The 26,048-nt window shown below is 50.7% G+C and overlaps 1 protein-coding gene across 5 annotated transcripts in view; it reads right to left on the bottom strand.

Moving 5' to 3' along the window:
* FMNL2 (formin like 2) overlaps window positions 1-26,048 on the bottom strand; it is a 115,970-nt gene that overhangs the window by 41,532 nt on the left and 48,390 nt on the right. For all 5 annotated transcript variants that reach the window (XM_066553319.1, XM_066553314.1, XM_066553317.1 and 2 more), the window contains exons 2-4: window positions 9,444-9,527; window positions 2,564-2,644; window positions 45-121 (exon numbers count right to left, since the gene is read on the bottom strand). In XM_066553319.1, the coding sequence (XP_066409416.1) occupies window positions 45-121; window positions 2,564-2,644; window positions 9,444-9,527 (242 nt within the window). The remainder of the gene's footprint in view (window positions 1-44; window positions 122-2,563; window positions 2,645-9,443; window positions 9,528-26,048) is intronic.

Raw genomic sequence — 26,048 nt, 5'->3', positions numbered from 1 at the left:
AGTAATAAGAATGAAATTGAAGCAGAGGCATCAAAAACTCTCACCCAATGTGGTTTGTCCTCAAGGAAATTTCCAGTTCTCGGAGCACCTGAGTTGACTCCTGGACTCGTCTCCTGAATTTCTGCAATGGAATGAGCAGCAAAAATAACAATTAGGCTCTATTAAAAAATATCAACAGCTCACCCAGCACAGAGGGAATGAAGAAGACACGGGGGAAACTGAGAACTCCTCTGAATCCCCAGGAATGCAGCAACAACAGCCCAGCAGTCAACAAAAACACGTGTGGAGAAACCCCTTCTGTTCCCAGCAACATCCTGGAGCTTCCAGGATTAAGGAAATTAAAAGCCTGGAGATAAATAAACATTTCCTTATAAGCCAAGCTTTGGTTTAACACCAAACTTTCTCCTGAAGATTGCAGAGAGCCAGCGGGGGCACCTCAATCCCATCTGGAGCAGGACTGGAGGATCCTGTTCTCCCTGCCCATGGGAAGGGGCTGAAACAGCTGGAGAAATCCCTCTGGGGCAGCTCTTTTGGCACATTCTCCTTCCTGAGCAAGGTAAACGAGAGCTAGAGGGGTGAGGAGGGATAAGGGCAGGGATACTGGGAAGGAATACTGGGATACTGGGATACTGGGAAGGAATTCCCGGATGTGAGAGGCCAGGTGGAGCCGTGCAGCAAAACCAGTGCCAGCACCTCAATGGCAGCAGGAATCCTGGTGGGATGAGCTCTCCCATCCCTGTGGAAACCTTCAGCAGGAATCCTGGTGGGAAGAGCTCTCCCATCCCTGCAGGAAACCTTCAGTAGGAACTCCAGAGGGATGAGCTCTCCCATCCCTGCAGGAACCGTGGTGGGATGAGCTCTCCCATTCCTGCAGGAACCTTAACTCCAGTGGGATGAGCTCTCCCATCCCTGTGGAAACCTTCAGCAGGAATCCCGGTGGGATGAGCTCTCCCATCCCTGCGGAACCCTGGTGGGATGAGCTCTCCCATCCCTGAGGAAACCTTCAGCAGGAATCCCGGTGGGATGAGCTCTCCCATCCCTGCGGAACCCTGGTGGGATGAGCTCTCCCATCCCTTTCCGTGTCAGAGCGGCTGAGCAAAGGCTGTGAGTGATCTGGAATGACCCAACAACAGGCAGGAAACCAGGGCAGTTATTTTTAGGCCCTTTGGGTTTGTCCTTTGTCCCGGAGGCCCTGGGTAAGAAAGGCTCCAATGTGAGCCCACGGAGCGAAGCCAAACGCGGAACAATCTCCAAACCCTGCGGAGGAAAAGCACAAAGACCCCGTTCACCGGGCTGGGAAACAACATCCACACAGGGAAACCTCAGGGTTTCCTAGGAAATGGCTCCCTGCTCCTGGCTGGGGGCTCCAACCAGAGCAGTGTCAGAGCCCAGGACATCCCTCTGGCTGCCCTGGGTGATTCCAGACCCTGGCAGGGGCTCAGAGACCTTGGCACGGAGTCACAGACACCTGTGCCTTCCATTTTAGCCCATGGAAACAATTCCCAACTTTGTGTGAAGGTTCACAAGCCACAAGGGTTTGAGTAGAGTGATAGTGAATTTGTCACAGGGTGAAAAAGTAAAATTTTGGGGATTTAGAATGGGGGTTCAAGAGGCAAGACAGAGGAATCTGGGTGTGTCCTGTCCTTCTTCTTCTTCTTCTTGTCCTCCATCTTCTGCTGGGATGGTGACACTTTGGATTGGTTTAGAGTAGAGACAAACTGTCTAACATAGGTGATAGGTATTGGAAAATTATTGTAAATAAAGCACACATAGTTCTTAGTATAAAAAGCCACCACCACCCCAAGGAATTGTCACTATGGATGGAGCTGATCACCATAGAAGGAACTGATCACCAAGAAAGGGAGCTGATCCCTATGGATGGAGCTGATCACCATGGATGGAAATTGTCTCCATGGATGGAAATGATCACCATAGAAGGAACTGATCACCATGGATGGGAGCTGATCCCCATGGATGGAGCTGATCCCCATGGAGGGGAGCTGATCCCCATGGATGGAGCTGATCCCCATAGAAGGAACTGATCACCAAGAATGGGAGCTGATCCCCATGGATGGAGCTGATCCCCATGGATGGAGCTGATCACCAAGAATGGGAACTGATCCCCATGGATGGAGCTGATCCCCATGGATAGAGCTGACCACCATGGACAAACAGTGCACTCGGCTGCACTGAGCCTCTGCCAGGCAAATTCCCAGAGAAAAGGACTCAGACCTCGGACACCCTTTCCCAGGGGTGAGCAAAGAGCCACCAGACAGGGGTTTAGCCAAAGCCAGGCCTAGAGCCCAGCTCAGAGACAGTGTGTCGGGTTATTTGCTGAAGCCAACATTATTAAAACAGGCTGTGCTCCTTGTCAGATGGTCCTGGGCTTCCCAACATCTGCTCTCCTTCCCAAGCTGGAAAACTGCAGCAAATTCCCAATTTCTCTCTGCTTCTCCCTGCAACTTTGCAGGGCATTTGCACAAAGGCAGGAAGGAACCTGGACCCCAGGACCATCCTGGTTGAGGAATGAGGGACAGGCAGGAGGAAACAGGATGCTCCTCACCTTCCTGGTCACTGCTGGGTCCAGATATCCTTTCAGCTTCTGGATGTAAGTGTGTGGAGGATTCTTCACTTGGAATCTTTCCTGGAAAACAGGCAGGAATAAACATCAGCCATTTTTCTGTATTTACTTTACCCAGAAAACACGTGCACCACGTACATATTAAACCATATATATTTATAATACTTTCTCTTCCTAAGTGGATAATCTATGCATGCAAATAAAATAGATTTAAATGGATCTTGATATTTATATCAACAGTATAAAAAGACACCTTAAACATTCAGTGGGAATTGTGAATTTTAGGTGCACATCCATCTGAAGTTCCAGGGTTTCTGCTCAGCAGGAGCACGGAGAGGAAGAAGAAGGGTCAGGAGAGGAGATGCATGCACCAACACAAAATCCTTTTGGGAAAAACCTTCCACTGTCCCAGGTGCTCCAATCCCTGTCCAGCCTGGCCTTGGGCACTGCCAGGGATCCAGGGGCAGCCCCAGCTGCTCTGGGAATTCCAGCTCAGCCAGGAATTCCCAATGTCCCACCCATCCCTGCCCTCTGGCACTGGGAAGCCAGTCCTCAAGGTCCCAACTCCTCCTGCAGGGATCACTCCATCTCCAATCAGACCCCTCTCAGCCCCAGAGCACAGATTTTGGTGACAAACACCAAAGCTCTGTTTTCTGAGAGCTCCCTGATTTTTCCCTGCTTTCCCAGTGTCCAGCTGGAAGTTTATCCCACCAGAGCTGCTGTGGAACACGAGCTGTTCCCTGGGCAGTGTGCTGTGTCCAAACCTCCTCACAGCATTCCCAAACTTTCTCATCCTACTTGTATCTTGGAAGAACTTTAAGCTATTCTAGCCCTTTCCCCGGAGGAAAGATCTCATCCCAATCTCCTGAAATCTCCTCTTTTATCTGAAACCTCCCTTTATTAGGTCAGGATGCAATTCTGACTGCATTATCCCGAGCTTATTCCAGAATGAACAGGACACTGCTGCCCAGTTACCAGAACTGTCTGAACACCACCAGTTCTTCCTGTTATTATCTTGCTGCTTGCTGGAAAAGAAGCGATCCATCATGGCCAGCAGGAAAGAAATGGAAGGAAAATCTCTTCTGTGAGCTCCACCAGCCCTGGTGGGAGCTCTGGAAGTCACAGAGCACTCATGGCTCTCCTCTTTTACAGCTGGATTCTTTTTCCATGCACCTCCACACGGCTCTGGAATTGGCATTTCCTATTTTATCTAAAAAACAGCTCAGGAAATGCAAAGTTCTTCCCCGAGGGTTCTTCTCTGGACAAAGTGACACCAGCAGGGTCTGCCCTGCTCCAGCGTCGTGGATCCTTCCTGGCTCTTTCTCGGGGATTGAGAGAGCCAGGCTCACCCCAGTGGCTCCCATGGGGCACACGGAGATTCCCTGGAACCCCAGAGTGGTTTGGGTTGGAAAAGCCCTCAAGGATCCCCCAGTTCCATCCCCTGCCACCTCCTCCTGGCAGCAGCGTCCCGTCCCAACAATGCTCCACGTTCCCTCTCCCATTTATTCCCCACTTTCTTCTGGCAGAGCTGTGTTCAGTCCAGACCCCCAGAGGAGCTCTTCTGCTGTTATGGATTAATCCCTCTTCCCAAGTAATCCACCCTCATCTGCTGAAGTGACAGGAGCTTTTCCCAACCACCAGCTTTAATTGCCTGGAATCCTCAAAATGAAACGTTTAAAGAGACTCAAGGAGCACATTTAGCAGTCTGGGATGCAGCTACTGGATGGTTTTGTTTGTTTTCTTCAAACCTGGCTGTAATTATGTATTTATGTAACAATCTCTGCAGCAGCCTCGTGTAAAAAGATGCTGCTCATTCTTGTGGAGTGGAATTATTTGGGTTAAAGGACTTTCCAGACATTGCCCATGAACAGCAAACTCCAGCAAGGCTCCTACCTGAGGAGTGACCAAAAATTGCTCGTGGTAAACATCTCCTAGGCCTGGAAACATTTTTACAGCCCCCTCAAGTGTTTCTTTTTTGCTGGTTTGGCAAGCTAGGAGGGATTAGCCTTTAAAATTGCCCTTTCCTGGCTATGAGTCCTGTCTGGGTTTATCCAGCTCGGAGTGTTTTATATTAGAGGCTGATTAGGAAGCTGCAAGAGCCAGGCTGTGCAGTGAGGCCTCCAAGTCACCCTGGATGTCTGGTCACAGCCACCCTCTTCCCAAAAATCTGACTGGGAGCTCCCAGGGGTTGGGAATGGAGCTGATTGCAGGCTGATCTTACTGGAATGCACCAGGATCCTCTCATGATCCCCCTTGGGAGCATCCCAGTGCCCACACTTCCCAAGGCACTGCTGTGCCTCAGAAACCATAATTAAAGAGTTAAAAATCCCTGCTTTTTTTCCTGTCAGCTCCTCCCCTCCACTTCTGGCAATTCCCACCCACTCCTTGGCCAGCTCTGCTTCCAAACCCAGGATTTAACACCATCTGAGTGACGAGGTCAGGCATTTTCACCACACACACACACAAAAAAAAAAAGGCCTAAAATCCGGATTGGAGCGGCCAAACCTTGCTCAGCAAATGCTGTGGGGTGACATCACGACTGGGACGTGGTGGCTTCCCTGGATTGAGCCATTCAGACACAACAAAGTTCCTAAATCCTGGTGAAACCCTCTTTATCTGCCCTACGTGACTGCTGTGAGCTGCAGCGTTATCTGCAGGCTGGAAGGACAGGGGCACGGGGCAGCAGTGGCTGCACACTGCCTTTGTCAGCCACCTACAAAGCAAACCAGCTTAATTCCCAAGGATAAAGGTCCTTCCTGGCTTGGAAAATCCCTGGGGAGAGGTGTTGTAAGGCAGGATGGAACAGCACAGGGAATGCAAGGACAGGGAGCAATGAGATGAGCTGGGCCCAGCACCTTCCTCTGGGGGGATAAATGGGGAGAATTCACTGGGATTAAATCCTGAGAGGGATTTGGCACAAGGGATGGAGGGACAGGAGCCAGGGAATGGCTCCCAGTGCCAGAGGGCAGGCATGGATGGGACATTGGGAATTGGGAATTCCTGGCTGGGCTGGGATTCTCAGAGCAGCTGTGGCTGCCCCTGGATCCCTGGCAGTGCCCAAGGCCAGGCTGGAGCAGCCTGGGATAGAGGAAGGTGTCCCACCATGGCAAGGGTGGGATTGAATGGCTCTGAAGTCCTTTACAACCCAGCCCATTCCATGATTCCATAATTCAGTGGAAAAGGCTGGATGCAGGAGCACAACAGCTCTCCTGTGCCTCCTTCACCCAGAATTAGCACTTTCTTTTCTGATGGACAGAAAAGGACAGAAAAGGACAGAAAAAAGGGGGGCAGGGGGGGCTTTGCTTCATCAGCCAAGAGGAACTGCTGGACCTGTGCACTTCCTCCTCCTCCTCCTCCACGTGATCCTACAAGGAGCCTGACACATCTCCTGGTCACCAGCTCTGGAAAACACATTCGCTCCGGAACCAGGAAATTGTGCCTTCCCCAACAGCCCTTGGCTCCCAAAGCCACTCAGGGCATTTTTCTGCATTAGCCCATCTGTTATTCCCATTATTATCATGATCCTCACTAAGCTGTTTCATTCCTGGGATTCACAGATGCTGGGGAAGCACCCGAGTCGGGATGAGAATCCCACAGAACCCCACGGACTGGGACAGTAGGGGAGGAGATGGACAAGGAGTTGGGGAGCAGAGTCTCAAACACATCATGAACATGGTGCAGAATTCCCCATCTCCCACAGATCCAGAGGGTGGCTCCGTCCTGTCCCAGCAATCCAGCCATTCCCAGCAGCAGGACAACGTGTCACTGTGGAAGTGTCCTTGTGGAATGATATATAATATTTATATATTCCAGGGCACTATTTATATACTCTGAATATATATATTTTATATATTATTTTTATATATTATATACATATTATTATATATGCATTATTATATCTATTATATTATTATATATTTATAATTTTATATTACATGCAATATTTTTATTATATTTATATTTAAGATATGTATAGATATAATATACTTATATATTCCAGGGCAATATTTATATACTGTGAATACATATTATATTTTATATGCTATATATATTATTATTATTATTTTTATATATAATATTTATGTATTCCAGGGCAATATTTCTATATTGTGAATATCTATTATATTTTATATGTTATATATAATATAACTTCTTCTTCTTCTTGTTTTGTTATTGTTGTTGTTATTATTATTGTTAATAATAATAATAATAATAATAATAATAATAATTATTATTATTATTATTATTACTATTATTTATATTACTATTAGTAGTCATATTATCATATAATATTTATATATTCCAGGGCAATATTTCTATACTGTGAATATGTACTATATTTTTATATGTGATATTTATTATTGTTAAGAAGAAGAAGAAGAAGAAGAAGAAGAAGAAGAAGAAGAGTAATAATAATAATAATAATAATAATAATAATAATAATAATAATAATAATAAATTCCAGGGCAATATTTCTATAATATTTCACACCCCATATGCTGCATTTTGGTGCTTTCAGTGGCACCTGCTCACACTGCTGTGACTGAGGGGGGTGGCAGCAGCCCCAGGGAGCTGTGCCAGACCCCAGGCTGTCCCCCGTGCCCAGTGTGTCCCATGGGATGGCTGCCAGGGCCAAGGTGGCACTTGGTCCCCTGGCCCTGCTGGCTCCTCAGTGCTGCTCCACCAGCCCTGCTTCCCTGCCTCTCCAAAGGATGGGAAGGGCCCATCCAAGGGAAGGGACTCATCCCAGCCCGGGGGTGGACTGACTGGGAATTGTGCAAGGAGATTACTCCAGATTGCAAATTTCCTCCCCATCTGCTCAGGCTGCTGTCTCAGCCCATGCTGGGCAGTGAATCAGCAGCAGCTGCAAAGGGTGGATCAGCTCCGAGGGGGAATTTGCACATCCAGGCTGGGATCAAACAGCTCCTGCCTGTCCCACTGCCAGCAGGAGCTCAGCACGGAGCTCACACCTCTGCAGGGAACAGCCTGGCACACATCATGGAATCACAGAGTGGACTGGCTTGGGAGGAACCCTAAAGCCCACCCGGTGCCACCCCTGCCACGGCAGGGACACCTCCCACTGTCCCAGCTGCTCCCAGCCCTGTCCAGCCTGGCCTGGAGCACTGCCAGGGATGGGGAATCTGCAATCACTCACAGCAGCTCCTGCAATTTTTAATGTCTCAGTAAACTGGATCTTTAAATAGCTCAAGCTTTACATTCTCTGCACAGGAAACTCACGGGGAAAAAGCAATTCTTCATTAAGCTTTACCTTAAGGTACCTGTGCAATGAATTTAAACTGCCAGAGGGCAGGGTTAGATGGGGTATTGGGGAAAAAACCCTTCCGTGTGAGGGTGGGCAGGCCCTGGCACAGGGTGCCCTGGGAAGCTGTGGCTGCCCCTGGATCCCTGGAAGGGCTCTAGGCCAGGCTGGACAGGGCTTGGAGCAGCCTGGGATGGTGGAAGGTGTTCCTCAGGCTGGAACTGAATGGGCTTTAAAGTCCCTCCCAGCCCAATTCCAGTCTGGAATTCCATGACTGTGTCAGGCACCCCACCACTGTGTCAGCTGAATAGGAAGTGTCCCATAAATGTCCTTATCCCAGTGTCCCTGACCTCCTGCCAAACTCTCACCCTGGTTCTGCTGAGCTTACATCCCAAGGGAACATCCCACTTTCCCAGTGCTGGATCAATTATCTTCATTAGCCATTACTGCTGAACTTCATGGCATTTTGCTGCTGGCTCCCAAATTCAAATCCCACTTTGTCAAATTTCATTTTTCCCCCAAAATGCCATTCTTGTTGATCCACCACATCCTGCTGATTGCTGCACACCCTGCACAGCTCACCAGGAGATGCCTCAGCATCTGGCACTGCCTAACCCAGGTTGTTCCCAGCCTCTGGAGGTGAACAGGGGCTCAGCCTCCTGTCCCTGGAGGTGGCAGCTCCAGCTGTCACCACGGAGCATGACGTGGGCAGCCAGACACTGCCTGGACTGAGATCATCTGCTCATTTGTTCACTTGATCATTTGATCATTTGATCATTTAAACATTTGCTCATTTGCTCATTTGTTCATTTGCTCATTTGCTCACTTGATCATTTGTTCATTTGAACATTTGCTCATTTGATCATTTGATCATTTAATCATTTGTTCATTTATTCATTTGATCATTTGTTCATTTGACCATTTGCTCATTTGATCATTTGACCATTTGCTCATTTGCTCACTTGATCATTTGTTCATTTATTCATTTGTTCATTTGCTCATTTGATCATTTGATCATTTAATCATTTGTTCATTTGATCATTTGTTCATTTATTCATTTGTTCATTTGATCATTTGCTCATTTGATCATTTGTTCATTTGTTCATTTGATCATTTGTTCATTTGATCATTTGCTCATTTGCTCCTTTGCTCATTCAATAATTTCTTCTCATTTGCAAGACTCTGAGCTCAGGCTGAGGCTGTGCAGGGCAAACCCAGCAGCGCTCAGCAGCCAGAGGGAGTCCAGGATGGAAGCATCAGAGGGGAAAGGGATATCCCTCTGTGAGGTGGCATCCAACAGCTCCTGCCTGCCCTGCTGCCAGCACAGACTCCAGCCCAGAGCTCACAGCCCTCTGGGACATGGAGAAACACAAATCAGGGAATGGCAGAACCCCAGGATGGGCTGGGGTGGCTGCAGCTGTCACTGCAAGGCCTCTAGGAGCGGTTACCAACAAGGGAGCAGAAGGAATGAGTGTCTGAAGCTCCTGGGAACGGGAGTTTCCTGGGTCCTGCAAGGTCCTGCAAGGTCCTGCAGGGCCCAGGGACGCTGTGGATGGAGCAGCTGGGAAGAGGCATCTCCCAAGGCTCTCCAGAGCTCCTCACCTGGTCACAGATGAGCTCCCACTTCTTCTCGTTGTCGTACTGCCGCAGGAGCCGGGCTTTGTCGGGAGGCAGGTTCATGGCATTCTGTGGAGAGACAGCAGCACTGTGAGGAGGGATCAGCCACAGCCAGACCCACTGCAGCACACCAAGGCAGCGTGGCTGAGGCTGCTGAATGTTTCCTGTGAATTCCTGATGCCAGAGCTGCTCAGGAACGTTCCCTCCCCGTGTTGGTTTTGGCCCCAAAAGCGCCCGTGAATCACCAGGCACCCAAGGGCAGAGCTGGGACACACGAGGTGAACGACCAAGGGCCAGCCCTGAGCTCCAGCTCCTGGGTTTTTAGGAAAAAAACGTTCCCTGTGAGGGTGGGCAGGCCCTGGCAGAGCTTCCCAGAGCAGCTGTGGCTGCCCCTGGATCCCTGAGTGTCCCAGGCCAGGCTGGACAGGGCTTGGAGCAGCCTGGGATGGTGGAAGGTGTCCCTGCCCATGGGATGAGCTGTAAGGTCTCTTCCAAGCCAAACTAATTTTGGATTCTGTGACCATCCACCTCCATCCAGCAGAGAAGACAGGATTCCCTGAGCTGTCACAGCACAGGAGCCACTCTGTGTCCCATTCCCTTCCCCTGAGAACATTCCCAAGGGAAACAGCTCCCACTGCAGCTGGGGCTGCAGGACAGTCCTCTCCCAACAGGACCATGAAACACCACTCCATTTCACTCCAGCAGCCATCCAGGCTGGAAAAGCCACCACACACCACCTTATCTGGATGACACAGATCCTGCAGTCAGGATTGCTGCTGCCCAAGCCCAGAGATAACAATCCCAGACTGTGAGTGACAGGAGTCAGAAGGAAGGGGAGAGGCAGCAATTACTTGATCCCTATCGTTCCTGGCTCCTTTGATGTGAGCTCTCCTTCCAGGACAGCTCTCTGGGAAGGGCGGCTTTCCCAAGAGCCCTGTCTCGGAATGTGCAGCATAACTGTCCTGCCTGTGCTCCTGGGGAAGCCAGGAACAGCTGGAGAGCTCTGCAAACACCAGGTCTGGAAGGGATCCCCATCAGCCCAGCAAGGCTGTTTCTTGGCACAGCAAGGCCAAGTGGTGGGTGGAGAATCTGCTGAGCACCTCTTGGGCTCCAGCATCTCCTGGGCTGCAGCTGGAATCCCCAGAGTGGCCCCAGTTAACCCAGTTAACCCTGGGGACCACAGGCCTCTGGCTGCCCATTCCCAGTGAGGAAGAGCTGGCCAGTCCCGGTGGCACCGGACACAACAATAAATCAAGGTTCTGGACTTAAATCCCGCTCCAGGAGCACCTTCCCAAGGACTGTGACACACAACCTCCAGATTTATTCCAGCAGGAGGTCCTGGGGATCCCTGGAAGCACCCCAGACCCACCCTCTGCCCAGACTTCCTTCATTTCCTTGGGAAGGGAAGGGAAGGGAAGGGAAGGGAAGGGAAGGGAAGGGAAGGGAAGGGAAGGGAAGGGAAGGGAAGGGAAGGGAAGGGAAGGGAAGGGAAGGGAAGGGATGTGGACAAGCAGCACCTGAGGGGATCAGCCAACCAGGACACCTCACTGACACCTGGAAAATGGGAATTTAAGGAAGCTCCTGGCAGGGCCACAGGTGCCAAGGGTGGTTCTGTGCCAGGGGATGCAGTGCTGACCACACTGATGGGCAGCCAGGCAAGCCTAGGGAATGAGGGGCAGCTGAGGATTTGCTCCATCCCAGCCAAGGAGTGTTCCTGCTCCTGGGGATCCCCTGCACACCTCCTGCTCCCATGGCTGCTCCTCCCAGAGCTTGTTTTCCACCAGGTAACAATGACTCTTTCTCCTGCTCATCTCTGCTGTCATGTTGACAGTATTTATAGGCTCTGATCATATCTGTGCTTGCTTCCCCTCTCAGTCTCTCACCAGGCAGCTTATCAGCTCTGCTTATCATTTCATGCACTTCTTGGTATTTTTCCTGAGGGCTCTTCCAGCGCCATCCCTCACTCCTGAGCCATATTTTACAGCTCCAGTGGCTCCCAGCTGGAGGAAAAGCTCCAGTGTTTACCTGCAGTGCAGGCCTTGCCAAGCTCTGATCTCCTCAGAGCTAATCAGCTTAGGCAGCCCGGCTGGCAGGGGGACAAGGAGCCTGCCTGGAACCCTGGGCAGGGCTCAGCCATGGCAGGGCTCCAGCAGGGATCAGGGCCTGTGCAGGGGAACAAGGGCCAGGCTGCAGGGATCTCATGCCAAAGGGGGGCAGCTGGTGCCAGGCCGCAGCAGGGAGGGCTCTGCTCTGCTCCATACAAGCACTTACAGCCCTCTCCAGACATTGCTGCCCTCTCCCACAGGGAAAACCCTCCCTGGACACCCTGAGCAGCCAGGCTCAGCTCCCTGTGTGCAGGCTGAGGGTGAACTGCACTTCCCACCACGGTGTGGACAGGACCAGGGGTCACCTGTAGCCATGATCTTTTCTGAAAAATCATTTTCCTTAGGATTTCTCCTCCTGAGAAGCTGAGAGGCCTCAGGAACAAAATGTACCCAATGGTTATCTGCTGCTGTGGAATGCAACAGGTGCAGCTGGGATTGGGCTCATGTGGTTGTTGCTAATTAATGGCCAATCACAGCCCAGCTGGCTCGGACTCTCTGGTCAGTCACAAGATTTGTGATCATTCTATTTCTATTCCCCAGGGAATGGGCACATTCCCAAGGCTGCCAGAGCTCCAGGAGGGTTTAGACAGCCCAGAGTGGGATTGTTGGGGTGTCTGTGCAGGGCCAGAAGCTGGATCCACGATCCTTCTCACTCAGGATATTCCAGGATTCCTCCAGGATATTATTATTATTATTATTATTATTATTATTATTATTATTATTATTATTATTATTATTATTATTATTATTATTATTATTATTATTATTATTATTATTATTATTATATACCTTCTCTGAAACCTGGACTAAGGATTTTCCTTCTCTCAACAGCCACTCCCTGCTGGAAATCGGGATCCCAAACCACAATATTTTTACCTCCATGGGAAGCAATAGTTTGGTTTTTTTTTACATCCCTGCATGGCACCATCCCAAGTGGCTCCTGAAATGCAAGTGCACTGCTCCCAGGCCCCCAACTGCAGCCACAGCAGCAGGATCTGAGGCACAGGCTACTGAGCTGGCTCCAGGAGCTCTGCTGGAGTCCCACCCAGCCAGACACACTGGGATTTCTCATTCCCTGTGGATCCCTGGAATGACTCACCAACATCTCCTGGCCACTTCCAGCCCCTACAGCCCTGGGCTTCACTCACCCCAGTGTTCTTCAGTTAATGACAGGTCTATGTCCTGTGGTTTCCCTTTCCATCTTTTCCCAATTAGAGCTTTGGAGGCTTCTGAGAGCAGAACCATTCCCTTCCTAAAACAATCCAAACTCCTGCCTGTGTCCCCTGTGTCACCACCCACTTGTGCAGCTGGAGCAGATTTCCATTAAAAATGAATCCCCAGCTTCCACAAGGATCCCATAAAACCCTTTCCTGTCAGTGGGAACTGCAGCTGAAGCAGCTCCACTGCTCTTCATCCTCATTTCCATCCTCATCCCCATCCCTGGCCGGCCTTGCCAGGGATGGCTCCTCCCAATCCAGGTGAAAAACAACCACCCAGCTTATTTTATTTTTAAAATTTAAATTTTATCTTAAAAATCTATTTCAACGTGGATTTTAACAACCCAGGTTAAAAATAAATTAATTTCTGGCCAGGCTATTTTGCCCCCAGTGGCCGAGCAGCCGAGCCCAGATGATCTCCACAGCTTCACCCCTCTCCTTCCTCCCCCAGCCTGGGGAATCAGTCCCACCTTCCTCACTGCAACTTTCCACTGCCTCACGGTGCTGCCAGGCCTGGGAGGGGGGAGAAGCCGAGCTCTGGCACATCCCCGTGCCTGGAGAGGCCGCAGGAGAGCGGAGCCCCGCGCTTCCGAGCGCTCAGCAACACCTCCAGCACAAGGCTGGAGGAAGCACAGCTGCACCCTGCACAGCCTCCTGCTGTCTGCAAGGGCTCCCGTCCAAGCCATGCTGGCTCCAGGAGCACTTGGCTCTTCCCCCCGCCCCGAATTCCAAAGTTATTCATGTCTGCTGCTGCCTGCCAAGCAACCTAGGTAAGGTTTCCATTCCTCTGGTTTGCTCTGCTGCCTTGGCTGGATAAAGCTGGGCCTTGAATTAATCACGGTAGCAGATGGAAAACTGGGGGGAGTACGAGCAGACCTCCAAAATATTAAATTGCTGAAGAGTTAAAAATAAGACCAGAGTGCAACAAGGAAATTTATGTATTTTTAACCTATGAAACAAAGCCCAGCTCCATCCAAACTGGCGGAGCCTCCAATTCCACGTTTTAGGACTAAAAATCTCACTTGGGGACTGATCTACAGGGTTTGGGCACCACCACCACGGCTTGGCTTTGTCCTTGGTCTCAAACATGTCCCTTGGGGTTGTCCTGCTGTCCCCTTCCATGGGAAAAGGGCACTGAGGGAGCTGCTGGTGACCACACGTGGTGGCCCCAAAGTGCTCCTGCAGCCAGCATTACCCAGGGAAAATGCTGAAACACATCCCATGTGTCAGAGCAGGATAAAGCACCCAGCTGGAGAGGGAAGCACCAGCAGATGCCTCCAGGTGCCACCTGCAGCCCAGGTACACCAGCACCAACGCCAGTGCCAGCGGTGGAACGACTGAGCTGTGCTTTCTCCAATTTATTCCTCGTTTTCCTGAGGATTAAAAGGCCCAATGTTTTGGAAAACCAGTGTAGGAGCAACTCAAAAGCATGAGCATTGTTAATTAATAGCATCCCTAATTAATAGCACCGGGCTGCTGCTCTTATTGATCACATCATCTTCAAGTCCACACCCCTTTTATTAATGAATCCTTAATGACATTAATTGTGCTGGGAATGAGCACAGAGTCCTCCTGATCCATTTGTTCCCATGAACGGCCCTGGATGTGTCAGTAGGAGCTCATGAGGTCCTAAGATGTGAGATGTCCTCACCATCCAATGGATGGGGATGGAAAAGGCAGGAAAGCAGAGCCTGGCAAGGGAAGCTGAGTCTGACCAACACCAGCGCTGGAGGAAGGGACATTAAAACCATCCCAGCAAAGAGTTTAACTTCCTTGAATGCCCTTGAAAGGAATAAAGGTATCCCAGGAAATGCTCCTCCTCCTCTACCCCGATGTGGCAGGTGAGGGTGAAGGGAATTGCCACTGCTCCTCCAAGAGATGCTGCACAGGAACTCAAACTCCTGGGAATTAATAATTCCCAGCTGGCTTTTCCTCCTGTCCTCCCTCTGACTGGGATTACTCCCACCTTCCACTATTCCCAGAGAGATGGAAAAGCAAACCTGGATCGTTTCTGGCTTCTCAGCAGCACTTAGGAAAAAGATCAGGGCTTTAAAACCCTTCAAACAAGCATCTGTGCTCGTGACTCAGATTTACACACCCACATCAAAGCTCTGCCCTTACTCCAGGCTCCAAGGACTCCCCATCCTCACCTGGAACTTCCCAGTCTGAGTTTATTCTCCAGCCCATCTCGTCCCCAACTCCTCAGGCTCAGCACAGCACTTTGCCTGCAGCTCTCTGGGGTTTATCTCACTTTCTCCACCACAATGAGCTGCAATCCTGATTTTTCCTGCATTTCACCCAGGGCTGTTTTAAGGCAGAGCCTGAAGTATTTTTAACTTTTATTAATATCCAGTGAGTTCTTACAAAGCAGGCCCAAAACTGGCTCATAAGTCAAGTCCATGCCTCCCACCTCTGTAACCCTGAGGCAGAGCAGCCCTTCCCTGGCTGGAGGGAGCCTGAGAACCAAACCCCAGCTCCTGAGTGGGTCCAAGTTTCCTCCCTGGCACCGAGCTGCCCACATCCTCCCAGTGACCAGCATCCAAGAGCAACCAAATTCCAAAACCATCAAAAAGAGAACGTAAATCAGCTCACATGGGTTCATGTGACACTGCCACCCTTGGCTGTCAGAGATGTGATGGCTGAGGCTGGAAATGTTTCCTCACAATCCCTAAATTTAGCTGGTGTGAAAAGGAACCAGTTTAGAGCAAGGAGGGTGCCCAGGCAGGAGCAAAGCCAGGGCTCTGTGCTCATCCTTTGAGGCTGGAGCAGGACAGCTCCAACTGGCCAACTCATCCTCTCCTGGGACAACCAAGGGGACAGGGGCTGCTTGCTGGTGGCTTGGAGCCACCAAGAGTCACCAGTGGGACCTCCTGCCTCACCCACTCACTGAATCGCCTCCAACCTGAGGTTTACTAAAGGTCTGCAACATCTGGGTACAGCATTAACCTGTGCATTAATGTGGCACTTGGGGACAGGGGGCAGAAGTGGCCTTGGCCGTGCTGGGGGAATGGCTGGATCTGATGGTCCTCGAGGGTTAGGGCTGGATCTGATGATCCTCCAGGGTTAGGGCTGGATCTGATGGTCCTAGAGGGTTAGGGTTGGATCTGATGGTCCTCGAGGGTTAGGATTGGATCTGATGATCCTCGAGGGTTAGGGCTGGATCTGATGATCCTAGATCTGATGATCCTAGATCTGATGATCCTAGAGGTTTAAGGTTGGATCTGATGGTCCTCAAGGGTTAGGGTTGGATCTGATGGTCCCTGAGGGTTAGGGTTGGATCTGATGGTCCTCGAGGGTTAGGGTTGGATCTGATGATCCCTGAGGGTTAGGGTTGGATCTGATGGTCCTCAAGGGTTAGGGTTGGATCTGATGATCCCTGAGGGTTAGGGTTGGATCTGATGGTCCCTGAGGGTTAGGGTTGGATCTGATGGTCCTCAAGGGTTAGGGTTGGATCTGATGATCCCTGAGGGTTAGGGTTGGATCTGATGGTCCTCAAGGGTTAGGGTTGGATCTGATGATCCCTGAGGGTTAGGGTTGGATCTGATGGTCCCTGAGGGTTAGGGTTGGATCTGATGGTCCTCAAGGGTTAGGGTTGGATCTGATGATCCCTGAGGGTTAGGGTTGGATCTGATGGTCCTCAAGGGTTAGGGTTGGATCTGATGATCCTAGAGGGCTTTTCCAACCTTAATGATTCCGTATTTCTTCATCCCAACACAGTTCCTAGGTGAAACACACATTGAACAGATCACCCAGAAATAGGAGGGTGGTGCCAACCAGGCCTCTTTAGCCTGGGGGAAAATCCCCAAAATCCCAGAACCATCCAGTGAAGGTCATCGAGTCCATCAACCCAGCATCACCACAACCATCCCTAAGCCACGTCCCCAGGTGCCACATCTTGAGCACTCCCAGAGATGGTGACTCCACCACATCCTTGGGCAGCTCATTCCAATGCCTGACTGCTCTTCCAGGGGAAAAAAAAATTCCCAATATTTAACCTGAACCTCCCCTGCTGCAACTCAGGGTCATTTCCTGTCATCCCTTCACTTGGGACATGGCAGAAGAGCCCAAACCCACCTCACTCCACTCTCCTGTCCAGGAGCTGTAGAGATCAATGATATTCCCCCTGTGCCTGACAAAAATTCCGGAAGAAATGACAAAATTCCAGAAGAAATGACAAAATTCCAGAAGCAGCAGATCCTGGCCCCAAGCCCTGCTCACTTGCCATGGCTGGAGAAGGTTCCTCACCCTGCCCTAGCCCTGCCCTGTTCCTAACCCCTGTCCTGTGACCCTTTCTGCAGAAAAAGTCTCTGTGTAGCTCCAGGAGCTGCCTACCAAAACAACCTCGGGATTTTTGTACAGCATTAAAATTTAATTCCAGGGCCTGGCCTGTAAAACAGCCCTTAATATTCTCCTAGAATATTAAAATGCAACTTTTTGCAATTTTCTGCGCTGCTTAACTTCCCAGCCCTGCTCCAGTGTGTTTATTTAGGAAAGCCAGAGGCAACTGAAGCTGAGCTCCAAGCTCCCTGACTTTATGAAGAATCCAAGCTAGGCTAAAATTAAATGTGCTTATTGTTCTAATCCTCCTTCTTCTCTCCTGTTTTTTTTTTCTTATTAAACTTGTCTTTGATCTAAAAATACCAATGCTCTGCCTGCACCAGGTCTTTCTCCTCCTAAAGATGCCCTGGATCCATAGGGAAAAGCAGGAGAAGCTCCCACAGCATGGAGGGACCTGCTGAGGAGAGAGGACACGGCGTATGGAGCTCATCCTTGGGAAATTATTGGGAAAAACGCCCAAGTCAAACTCTTGGGATTCTGGATCCGTGATTCCCCAGGTGCATCTTTGTGGGCCTGAGGTCATACAGGAACAACTTCTTCATCTTTGGAAGGGGAAAGCTTCCAAAAGCATTTGGAAGGGGATGTAGCAAACTGTGGTGACAGCCCGCGGCTCCTCAGCCGGTAAGGAAGGACTGGAGCATCCAGGAATCCTGTGGAAGGGAAGGGGGAATATTCCTTGGGACACCAGCCCTTCCTGGGTGTTTATGGACAACCAGCCCCACTACAACATCAGCCTGGAATCCTGGTGGAGCCTGGCCTGGGGACAGCCAGGGCTTCCTGCCCCACGGCGCCCACGTGCAAGGAACACACTGAGATTCCCATGTTTTGCCACCACTGTGGTTTTCCATTACTTTTCTGAGCCTTTCTGTGTCTTTCCTCCTTCCCCACGTGCAGCTCTCTGCTCCCTTTGATCGGCACTTCCATTGGCATATTTATCATAAATTAGCATTTCCTTCCCAGCTCTTCCCAGAGGTCAATCAGGGCACTGTAGGGATGGAAGCAGTGACAGGGAGCCACTGTGGGATCACTCCCTGAGTGATGGGATAGGCTGGATATGAGGGACAATTTCCTCAGGCATTGGGATGGGCTGCCCAGGGCAGTGCAATCCCCATCCCTGGAGGAATATAAAGCCATGAGAATGTGGCATTGGGAGCACGGGGCAGTCCTGGGGAATGGCTGGATTGGAGATCTTGGACAGCTTTTCCAACCTTGAAGATTCTCTGATTCTATGATCCTAAACCCCTTCTCCTCACACAGCAGTGGAGCCATCCAACCCCTCTGAGGGAACTTTATCCAGGAAACCTCTGGAAGGATTTGGGCACTGAGGGCTGCAGTGACCACAGAGCTGCTTGTTCCTCTCAAAAATCCAGACTCAGCTTAATGGCCTCACGTTTTGGGAAAGCTGAAACCACATTAATTCACCACTGGAAAAGAATTCCATGGTAGGAAGGCTTCAAAGGCCAAGCCAGGCCTGACTCACTCCAAGCTCTGAGCTCGTCCCATGGCTTTATTAAAAGGCTCACTGCTGATAAGGCAAACCACAAAATCCAAAATTAAAGCCCTTTCAGTGAAATGCCAGAGAAAGTGGCTCCCAAAGAGCCAAGATGAGTATTCCAAAGGCTGGGAATTGCACAGATGGGGGGCAGTGCCCACGATTCCATCCATGGGGCAGCCCGGAGTGCTGGGAGCTGCAGGGCACAAAAATGCTGGGAAACACACACAAAAGGGGTTCCAGCAATTTGTACATCTTTTCCACTCCTGTGCAGCCTCACAGCAGCACAGACAGAGCGGTGAGGTCCAAGCATCCCTACAGTTATCCCAAATACACCAAGGGATTTCGGTTTTTCTCTGGAACTCTTCCCCAGATCCCATCAAAAAAGCAGCTTTGCTGTGAGTCAGAAGATCCCATCCCCTCATGCTGTTGCCTGCAATCCCTCTGGAAGTGGAGCAGGTGTCACCTGTGGGGCTGCACTGCTGCTCGTCCATCAGCTGCTCAGGAGGAAAAGGGAAATTCCGGGCAGCAGCTCCGAGTGACGGCTGGCAAAGCCCATCTGGCAGCTGGAGGGCATTTCGGCACGGAATTCCTCCCTGGGAGGGTGGGAAGGCATGGGTACAGACTCCCAGAGCAGCTGTGGCTGCCCCTGGATCCTGGAAGTGCCCAAGGTCAGGCTGGAGTGCCCCGGGATAGTGGGTGTCCCTGCCACGGCAGGGTGGAATGGGATGGGATTTAATATTCCATCCCAAACCAGCCTGGGATTCTGTGATTTCTGTGATAATCCTGAGGATGGGAAGGGATTTTCAGAGGGTGGGTGGAACAAAATCCCCCTGAGCTCCCCTCACATGGAGGATCCCTCAGTTCCCCTCCAAAGGGATGAACTGCTCAGGGACGTCGGCCAAGTCAACCTCATTCAGGAAAAGCTGGATAAAATTCTCATCAAAACACTTAAACTTCACCTAACTGCAATTCCTAAGGCAGTTGATGATCCCAAATTATCCTACACACTCTCCTATGATAGAGGTAATGTGTATTTTCCCATCAGAAATGATGGAATTCCAGAGAGGCTTGGATTGAGAAGGGACCTTAAAGCCCATCCCATCCGTGCCTGACACCTTCCACTGTCCCAGGCTGCTCCAAGCCCTGTCCAACGTGGCCTTGGACACTTCCAGGGATGCCACAGCTTCTCAGGACAACCTGTGCCCACAAACACTCTCCTCACACACGGATAAAAACCCATGGAGTTCATCCCAAGTGAGCTCCTTACGCAACACCAACTGAGATTCCACCTACGGCGCCCACGAAAAACCCCCAGGTGGCAAAATCCCATCAGCATCCCCACCCAACCAGATGGAAAACATCCCCCCCAGAGCCAGAATAACCCACAGGGATGTGTTCAAAGGGACACAAATAAAATCCAAGAGCAAATCCAACCCACGGGGCCAGCACGGTTCAGTCCCAGGACACCCTGATGGATGCTGCTCTAGGAACAAAACCTTCATTTCAATAATATTAAGGGTTGGATAAACCAAGAAAAATAAATGAAGTCAGGGATAAAAAGCCTGGCCCGGGGCCTGGTCCCAGGTTTTCTGTCTCCAGTGAATGTCAGCATGAGCCCTCCTTGGAAAACCAGGCCCCAGACAAAACTGCTGCTTTGGAGGCAGCCAGGAACTCACTCAGATGCTCAGAACTGGGGCCTATTTTTAATTTTTTAATTCTCCCTGAGATCCCAATTCTCCCTTCCCAACATCCTCCAGCCAATCCAGGTCTCTGCACTGCCCTCACGCTGCCCAGTGGGAGCAGATGAATCAAAAGAACTCCTTAAAAAATGCAAATTATTTACATCCCTCTTGGCTGCACTCAAGTACTTGCTGAACGGGGAAAGCAATTTATTTGGAAGTCTATTACACCTAAAAATGTAAACACCAGAAAAGGCTCTCACACACCAAACCTCAATCCCAAGGGAATTTTTCACAGCAAGTCACAAACTTGGATTTCTACTGGAAATATTTACAGGTCTCACTGCTGCAGGCACCACTCCAGCCTGGCAGGGAAGCCAAAATAAACCCCAATCCTGTGATTTTGCAGCCCTAATGAGCAATAATTCCTGCAGCAAGGCTGCTGTGTCCTGTGCTCCGGTGTCACTGTTCCCAGGGCTCCCTGACACTGCCTGGGCTGGCAATAAATCACTAAAAACGTGTCTCACACACACATGGGCATTGTGTGAGTGACTGAAGTGACCAAAATCCAGCATTTCCAGACACCAGCCCTGGTTTCTGCTGCTTCACCGGACACAAATCTCACAGCACCTTTCTGAAATACCATTCCTGAAGTGTTCAAGGCTCCATGGATTTGCCACGAGTGAGGCATCAGGATTTGAGGGAATGCAGGTGGCATTCCCTGAGCAAACACCCCTCAGTCTGCCCTCCCTTTGCTGCTTTCCCAGAAAACCCAGTGTCCTAATTCCAAACTCATCCCCCTGTCCTGCCTGCTCCTGCTCCCTCCTCCTGGACATGGATATTTTACACGTCAGACCCAGGAATGCATCAGGGTTAAATTTCCTTAAAGTTCTCTGGATCTGGGGGAGTTTGTCCCCACTTTCACTGGATTTCCATGGATCTCAGGGTGGGTAACTCCACTTTTCTTGAGTTTCCCTGGATCTAGGAGGGTTTAAACCTTATTTCTTTGAGTTTCCCTGGATCTGTGGGGTTTATACCTCATTTCTTAGAGTTTCCCTGGATCTGTGGGGTTTATACCTCATTTCTTTGAGTTTCCCTGGATCTGGGGGGTTTAACCCTTATTTCTTTGAGTTTCCCTGGATCTAGGAGGGTTTAAACCTTATTTCCTTGACTTAGCCTGGATCTAGGGGGGTTTATCCCCACTTGCCTTGAGTTTCATGGATTTGAGGGAGGGTTTATCCCTTTTTTCCTTGAGTTTTCCTGGATTTGAAAGGGTTTATACCCCTTCCCTTTTATTTTCCTGGTTTTGCGGGGTTTTTCTTTATTTCTTTTGAGTTTCTGTGGATCTGGATGGGTTTATCCCACTTCCCTCATATTTCCCTGGATCTGGGAGGGGGTTATTCCCTATTTCCTTGAGTTTCCCTGCATCTTAGGTGGTTTATCCTTTTTTCCTTGAGTTTCTCTGGAGGGGCCATAGGAGGAGCAGCTGAGGGCACTTGGTTTGTTGGAGAAAAAGACTGAGGGGAGACTTATCCCACTTTGGAGCTTCCTCCTGAGGGATCACTCTGCTTATTCCTTAAGCACTTTTACTGTGGCTGTCCCAAAGGTAGGTGCTAGACCAATAAATGTTTGAACTTGCCCATAAAATCCCTGCTAGGTTACTTTTTCCAAATAAATCTGTGGCTGTGCTGGCTGGGCTCCCACTCCTGAGGCAGTTCTGGATGCTATTTTTAATCTCTGTGAGAAGATGAATCCCAAATTTCTGGACAATGTAAGCAGGCACCTAAACTCAGGAAAAGAAGGGAAGGGGAGAGGGAGAGGATTTCTTTCCAGTTCCTGTCATCCTTGCAACTGAATCCCACAGGATTTCTCACCTGATGGCAACACATGTTTACAATTCCCTTTGTTTGCCCACAAATATGTTTCTAATTTCATCTTTTCATGTCAGACACGCTTCACCTGCTCACCCTCTCAGACATCCACCTCGTGACTTTCCCGCTGCAGAAAGCCTGGAACCAGACAAAACTTGGATTTCATCAAAATTCCCTTTGATGAACGTTTATAAACTATAAAACAGCTCGGAATTGTGATGGGGAATTGTGCTGCAACACCACACACTGGTACCTCCTGCCAGGAGCACACCGAGGGTGCTGCCAAAATCGTGGAATCAGGGAATCATTGAGGTTGGAACAGACCTCCAAGACCACTGAATCCAGCCTGTGATGGATCACCCAGCCCAGAGCACGCAAGCTATGGTGCTGATGGCACAAAAATAGGGAAATTATTCCACACACCTGCTCTTCCTCAGGCTCTCTAAGGCACAAGTGTCCCTAATTCCTGGCTGAATTCATTTGGCTGTCAGGATGGTTCTGGAGAAGGAAGCTGGATTCAGTTATCACTGAATATCCAAGGACTGTGAGGTGCAGATCCCAGGCAGAAGGAGCTGGGCTGGCTGTCAGCACCATCAGGAACTGAACAGCTTCAGGCTTGAAGACAGAAACAGCCAAAAGTTATTTCTAAAGAGGCTTTCCTGGGAAGGTTTAGGTCCCCAAGTCCTTCCCCTGGGGGCAGGTGCCCGTGGCATGTGGCACCTGTGTGCAAGGGTGTCACCCACGAGTGAAACTCTGGGATTTCACGGTCACCCACGAGTGAAACTCTGGGATTTTCACCTCTGGCTCTGGAAGTGCTGACATGAAGAGAGAGCTTTGTGAAAGGAGCCCTGGCTCTCCTCGGCTTCCCACGCCGGGAGCTGGGAATGGGAATTAGGTTAAAGAGCTCCTGGGCTCCCAGGCAGAGCATGGCACAGAATGAAAAGGAGCCCTGGCCTGCACATGACCGGGATGAGCAGCAGGATTAATCCCACCCTGGCACCAGGAACAGCCAGCTCCCAAACTGGCACTGGGACAAGCACTGGGCCAGGCTGGAATACCTCAAATTCCACTTGAAACGGTACAAAAACAAACCAAAAATCCTTTTATCCACTAAGTATGATCCAAGTCTGGCACGGGCAGCTCCATCCTCAGAGGGTAAATGGGATCCAGCCCCTGAGCAACCTGCTGGGAATGCCTCAGCCTGTCAGGGATTCCAGGGAAACTCACTGATGGTGGGAGAAGCAGCAGCAATCCCACAGCACAGGGCAGACAGAGCTGAGGAAGTTTTGTGCTCCAGATCACAAACAGCTTTTACCTTTAGCTGGAGTTGGCAATGCAGAAATAGTCTTCCCAGAAATGGCACTTCCTTATCAGCCCCACACTTCATTATCCTTATCTGCAAGAACTCCGAGATGCTATCGGCAGTTCCCCGCTTCCGTGGCTGAAGGAATGCCAAAAAACCAGCCAAGAATGCCAAAAAAACCAGCCAAGAATGCCAAAAAACCAGCCAAATCCTGGTGTGTGAGCTCAGCCACACTGCCTGGATGGGGTGCATTGGGGAGCCAGGGAACAGCTCCCCCTCCAAGCCTCAGAACAGGTCCCACTGCCAGCCCCAGGGGGAGGCAATCCCTGCTGGGAGCTGTGTGTTCCTGGGGATGCTGTGCTTCCCCTGGGATCATGCCTCAGCTCCAGGGCTTACACAACACCAGCCTGTGACTCCTGCACCTCTAGAACCCAGTGAGGGTGTCTGGGAGCCCTGGTGGAGGCATTCCCACAAGACCCAAATTTTGGGTCCCACACAATCTGGTGGTGCCAATCTGGAGACTTTGGGGAATTCTCCCCTCCCACTGCCTCACCTGCCCCTCCAGTTCTCTGGGAACCTCTCAGGGATGGCCAGCATGACTTGTGGGTTCATTTTTGGGGCACAAAGACGAAAAGAGAGCCCCACACCAAAGGAGAGTTGTGGGTCTGGCTGTAGCCACCAGCTGCCACCAACACGGAGCGGTGACACCAGCATCCCAGAGGAGAGGGGAGGGATGGCACAGCCAGTGAAGTAGCTGCTCCAGAAAAAAATCCAAATATCTCTCACAGCAATGGAGCTCTTGGATGGTGTTCCAGCACCACAGGTCTCCTTGAAGGGAGGCTCCAATCCCAGGGTGCCACCAGCACCCCCATTCCCAATGGGAGCCAGGGGGCATGGACCAGACCCATCCTTCCAGCAGGCTCCAACTCCTCCGTGCCTTTGGGAATGTCTTCTCCAGCTCAACAGGCACCAGAGATTATGGGAAGATTGTAAATCCCTGCGTTACCAAGGCTGCAACCAATTGCTCCTAATGATGCCCCTTTGGAACATATGCTCAGCCTTCTGTCACCACTCTCAAAGTGGCTTTGGAAGCAGGAATGCCCCAGCACAGCCCCACAAACAGGATTTCACACTTCCAGGGTGGAATTCTGCCTTTGATCAGGCACTGGGGGACAGCAGCACCCCCAGGGTACCCACACAGCTCCACAGGGATGGACCAAACTGGAAGATTTGGGCTGGGACTTGGCCAAACTTAGCTCCTTAAAATTTAGCTCCAGGCAGAGGGATGGCCCTGATCCCCAGGGAATGTCACATTCCCAGGGCTCCAGAGCTCAGGGAATGCTTGAACAAGGCTCTCAGGGATGCACAGGGTGGGACTGGTGGGGGGTGTGTGCAGGGCCAGGGGTTGGATCCATGATCCTGTGGGTCCTCCCAGCTCTGGCTTTAGGTGCAAAGGGAAATTCCTAGAGCAGCCAGGCACCTCCAGCACTCGGGGGAAATGGGGCTGGGGGGAATGTGGGGCCCCCAAAGCAGGGAGGACACACTGAGCAGGAGCAGCAGCACAGCCCTGGCAGCCCCAGAGATCCCAGCCACGGAGAGAGCCTGGCTCTGCTCCTGGGAACAACACACACAGAGCCACTCTGGGCACAGCACGGCTAATTAGTGTCCTTTTCTGTCACTAATGAGGCTGGGAAACAGCACTGGACGTGTGATGTCTGTGTTCCAGGAGGGATGACAAGCCCTCCCAGCCAAACGAGTGAGGGGCTGGGATAAAATCCCTCTGCTCCATAGGGCTGGGATAAATTCCCTCTCTGCAGGAAGGGAATCCCTGCTCCATGGGGCTGGGATAAATTCCCTCTGCTCCATGGGGCTGGGATAAATTCCTTCTCTGCAGGAAGGGAATCCCAGCTCCATGGGGCTGGGATAAAATCCCTCTGCTCCATGGGGCTGGGATAAATTCCCTCTCTGCAGGAAGGGAATCCCAGCTCCATGAGGCTGGGATAAATTCCCTCTCTGCAGGAAGGGAATCCCAGCTCCATGAGGCTGGGATAAATTCCCTCTGCAGGAAGGGAATCCCAGTGAGGGGCTGGGATAAATTCCCTCTCTGCAGGAAGAGAATCCCAGCTCCATGGGGCTGGGATCAATTCCCTCTGCAGGAAGGGAATCCCAGCTCCATGGGCAGGACTGGAAGCTCCACACCCTCCTGCCAGGGTGACACAGGTGACAGAGTGAGGAGCACCCAGCCCTGCTGCTCTTACATCCACTCCCAGCAGGGAAGAATCCTGATTTACAGTCCTCATTTCCTCCTGGATGCCCAATCCAGGTGGTTTTCCTATCAAAACAGGTGCCCACACTGAGCTGGCACAGGGTGAGGGAACCAAACCAAACCAAACTCCACAGCCCAAACACAAAGCACCAATTTTACAAACACATCTTCCCATTTCCTTTGGACAGTGAGGTCTGTGCCAGCTTCAGAAGTCCGAGAGCTCAATCCTTTTCCATAATCCCATTCATTTCTCCAGCTGTATTTCAGCCTTTTAAACAATGCAAGACAAAGGCACACCTGCAATTCCCTCTTCAAT

Source organism: Molothrus aeneus, chromosome 7, assembly GCF_037042795.1.
Source record: "Molothrus aeneus isolate 106 chromosome 7, BPBGC_Maene_1.0, whole genome shotgun sequence".
Taxonomy (NCBI): Eukaryota; Metazoa; Chordata; class Aves; order Passeriformes; family Icteridae; genus Molothrus; species Molothrus aeneus.
The sequence above is the reverse complement of the archived record's forward strand: the minus strand, read 5'-3'. Positions and strand labels throughout refer to the sequence as shown.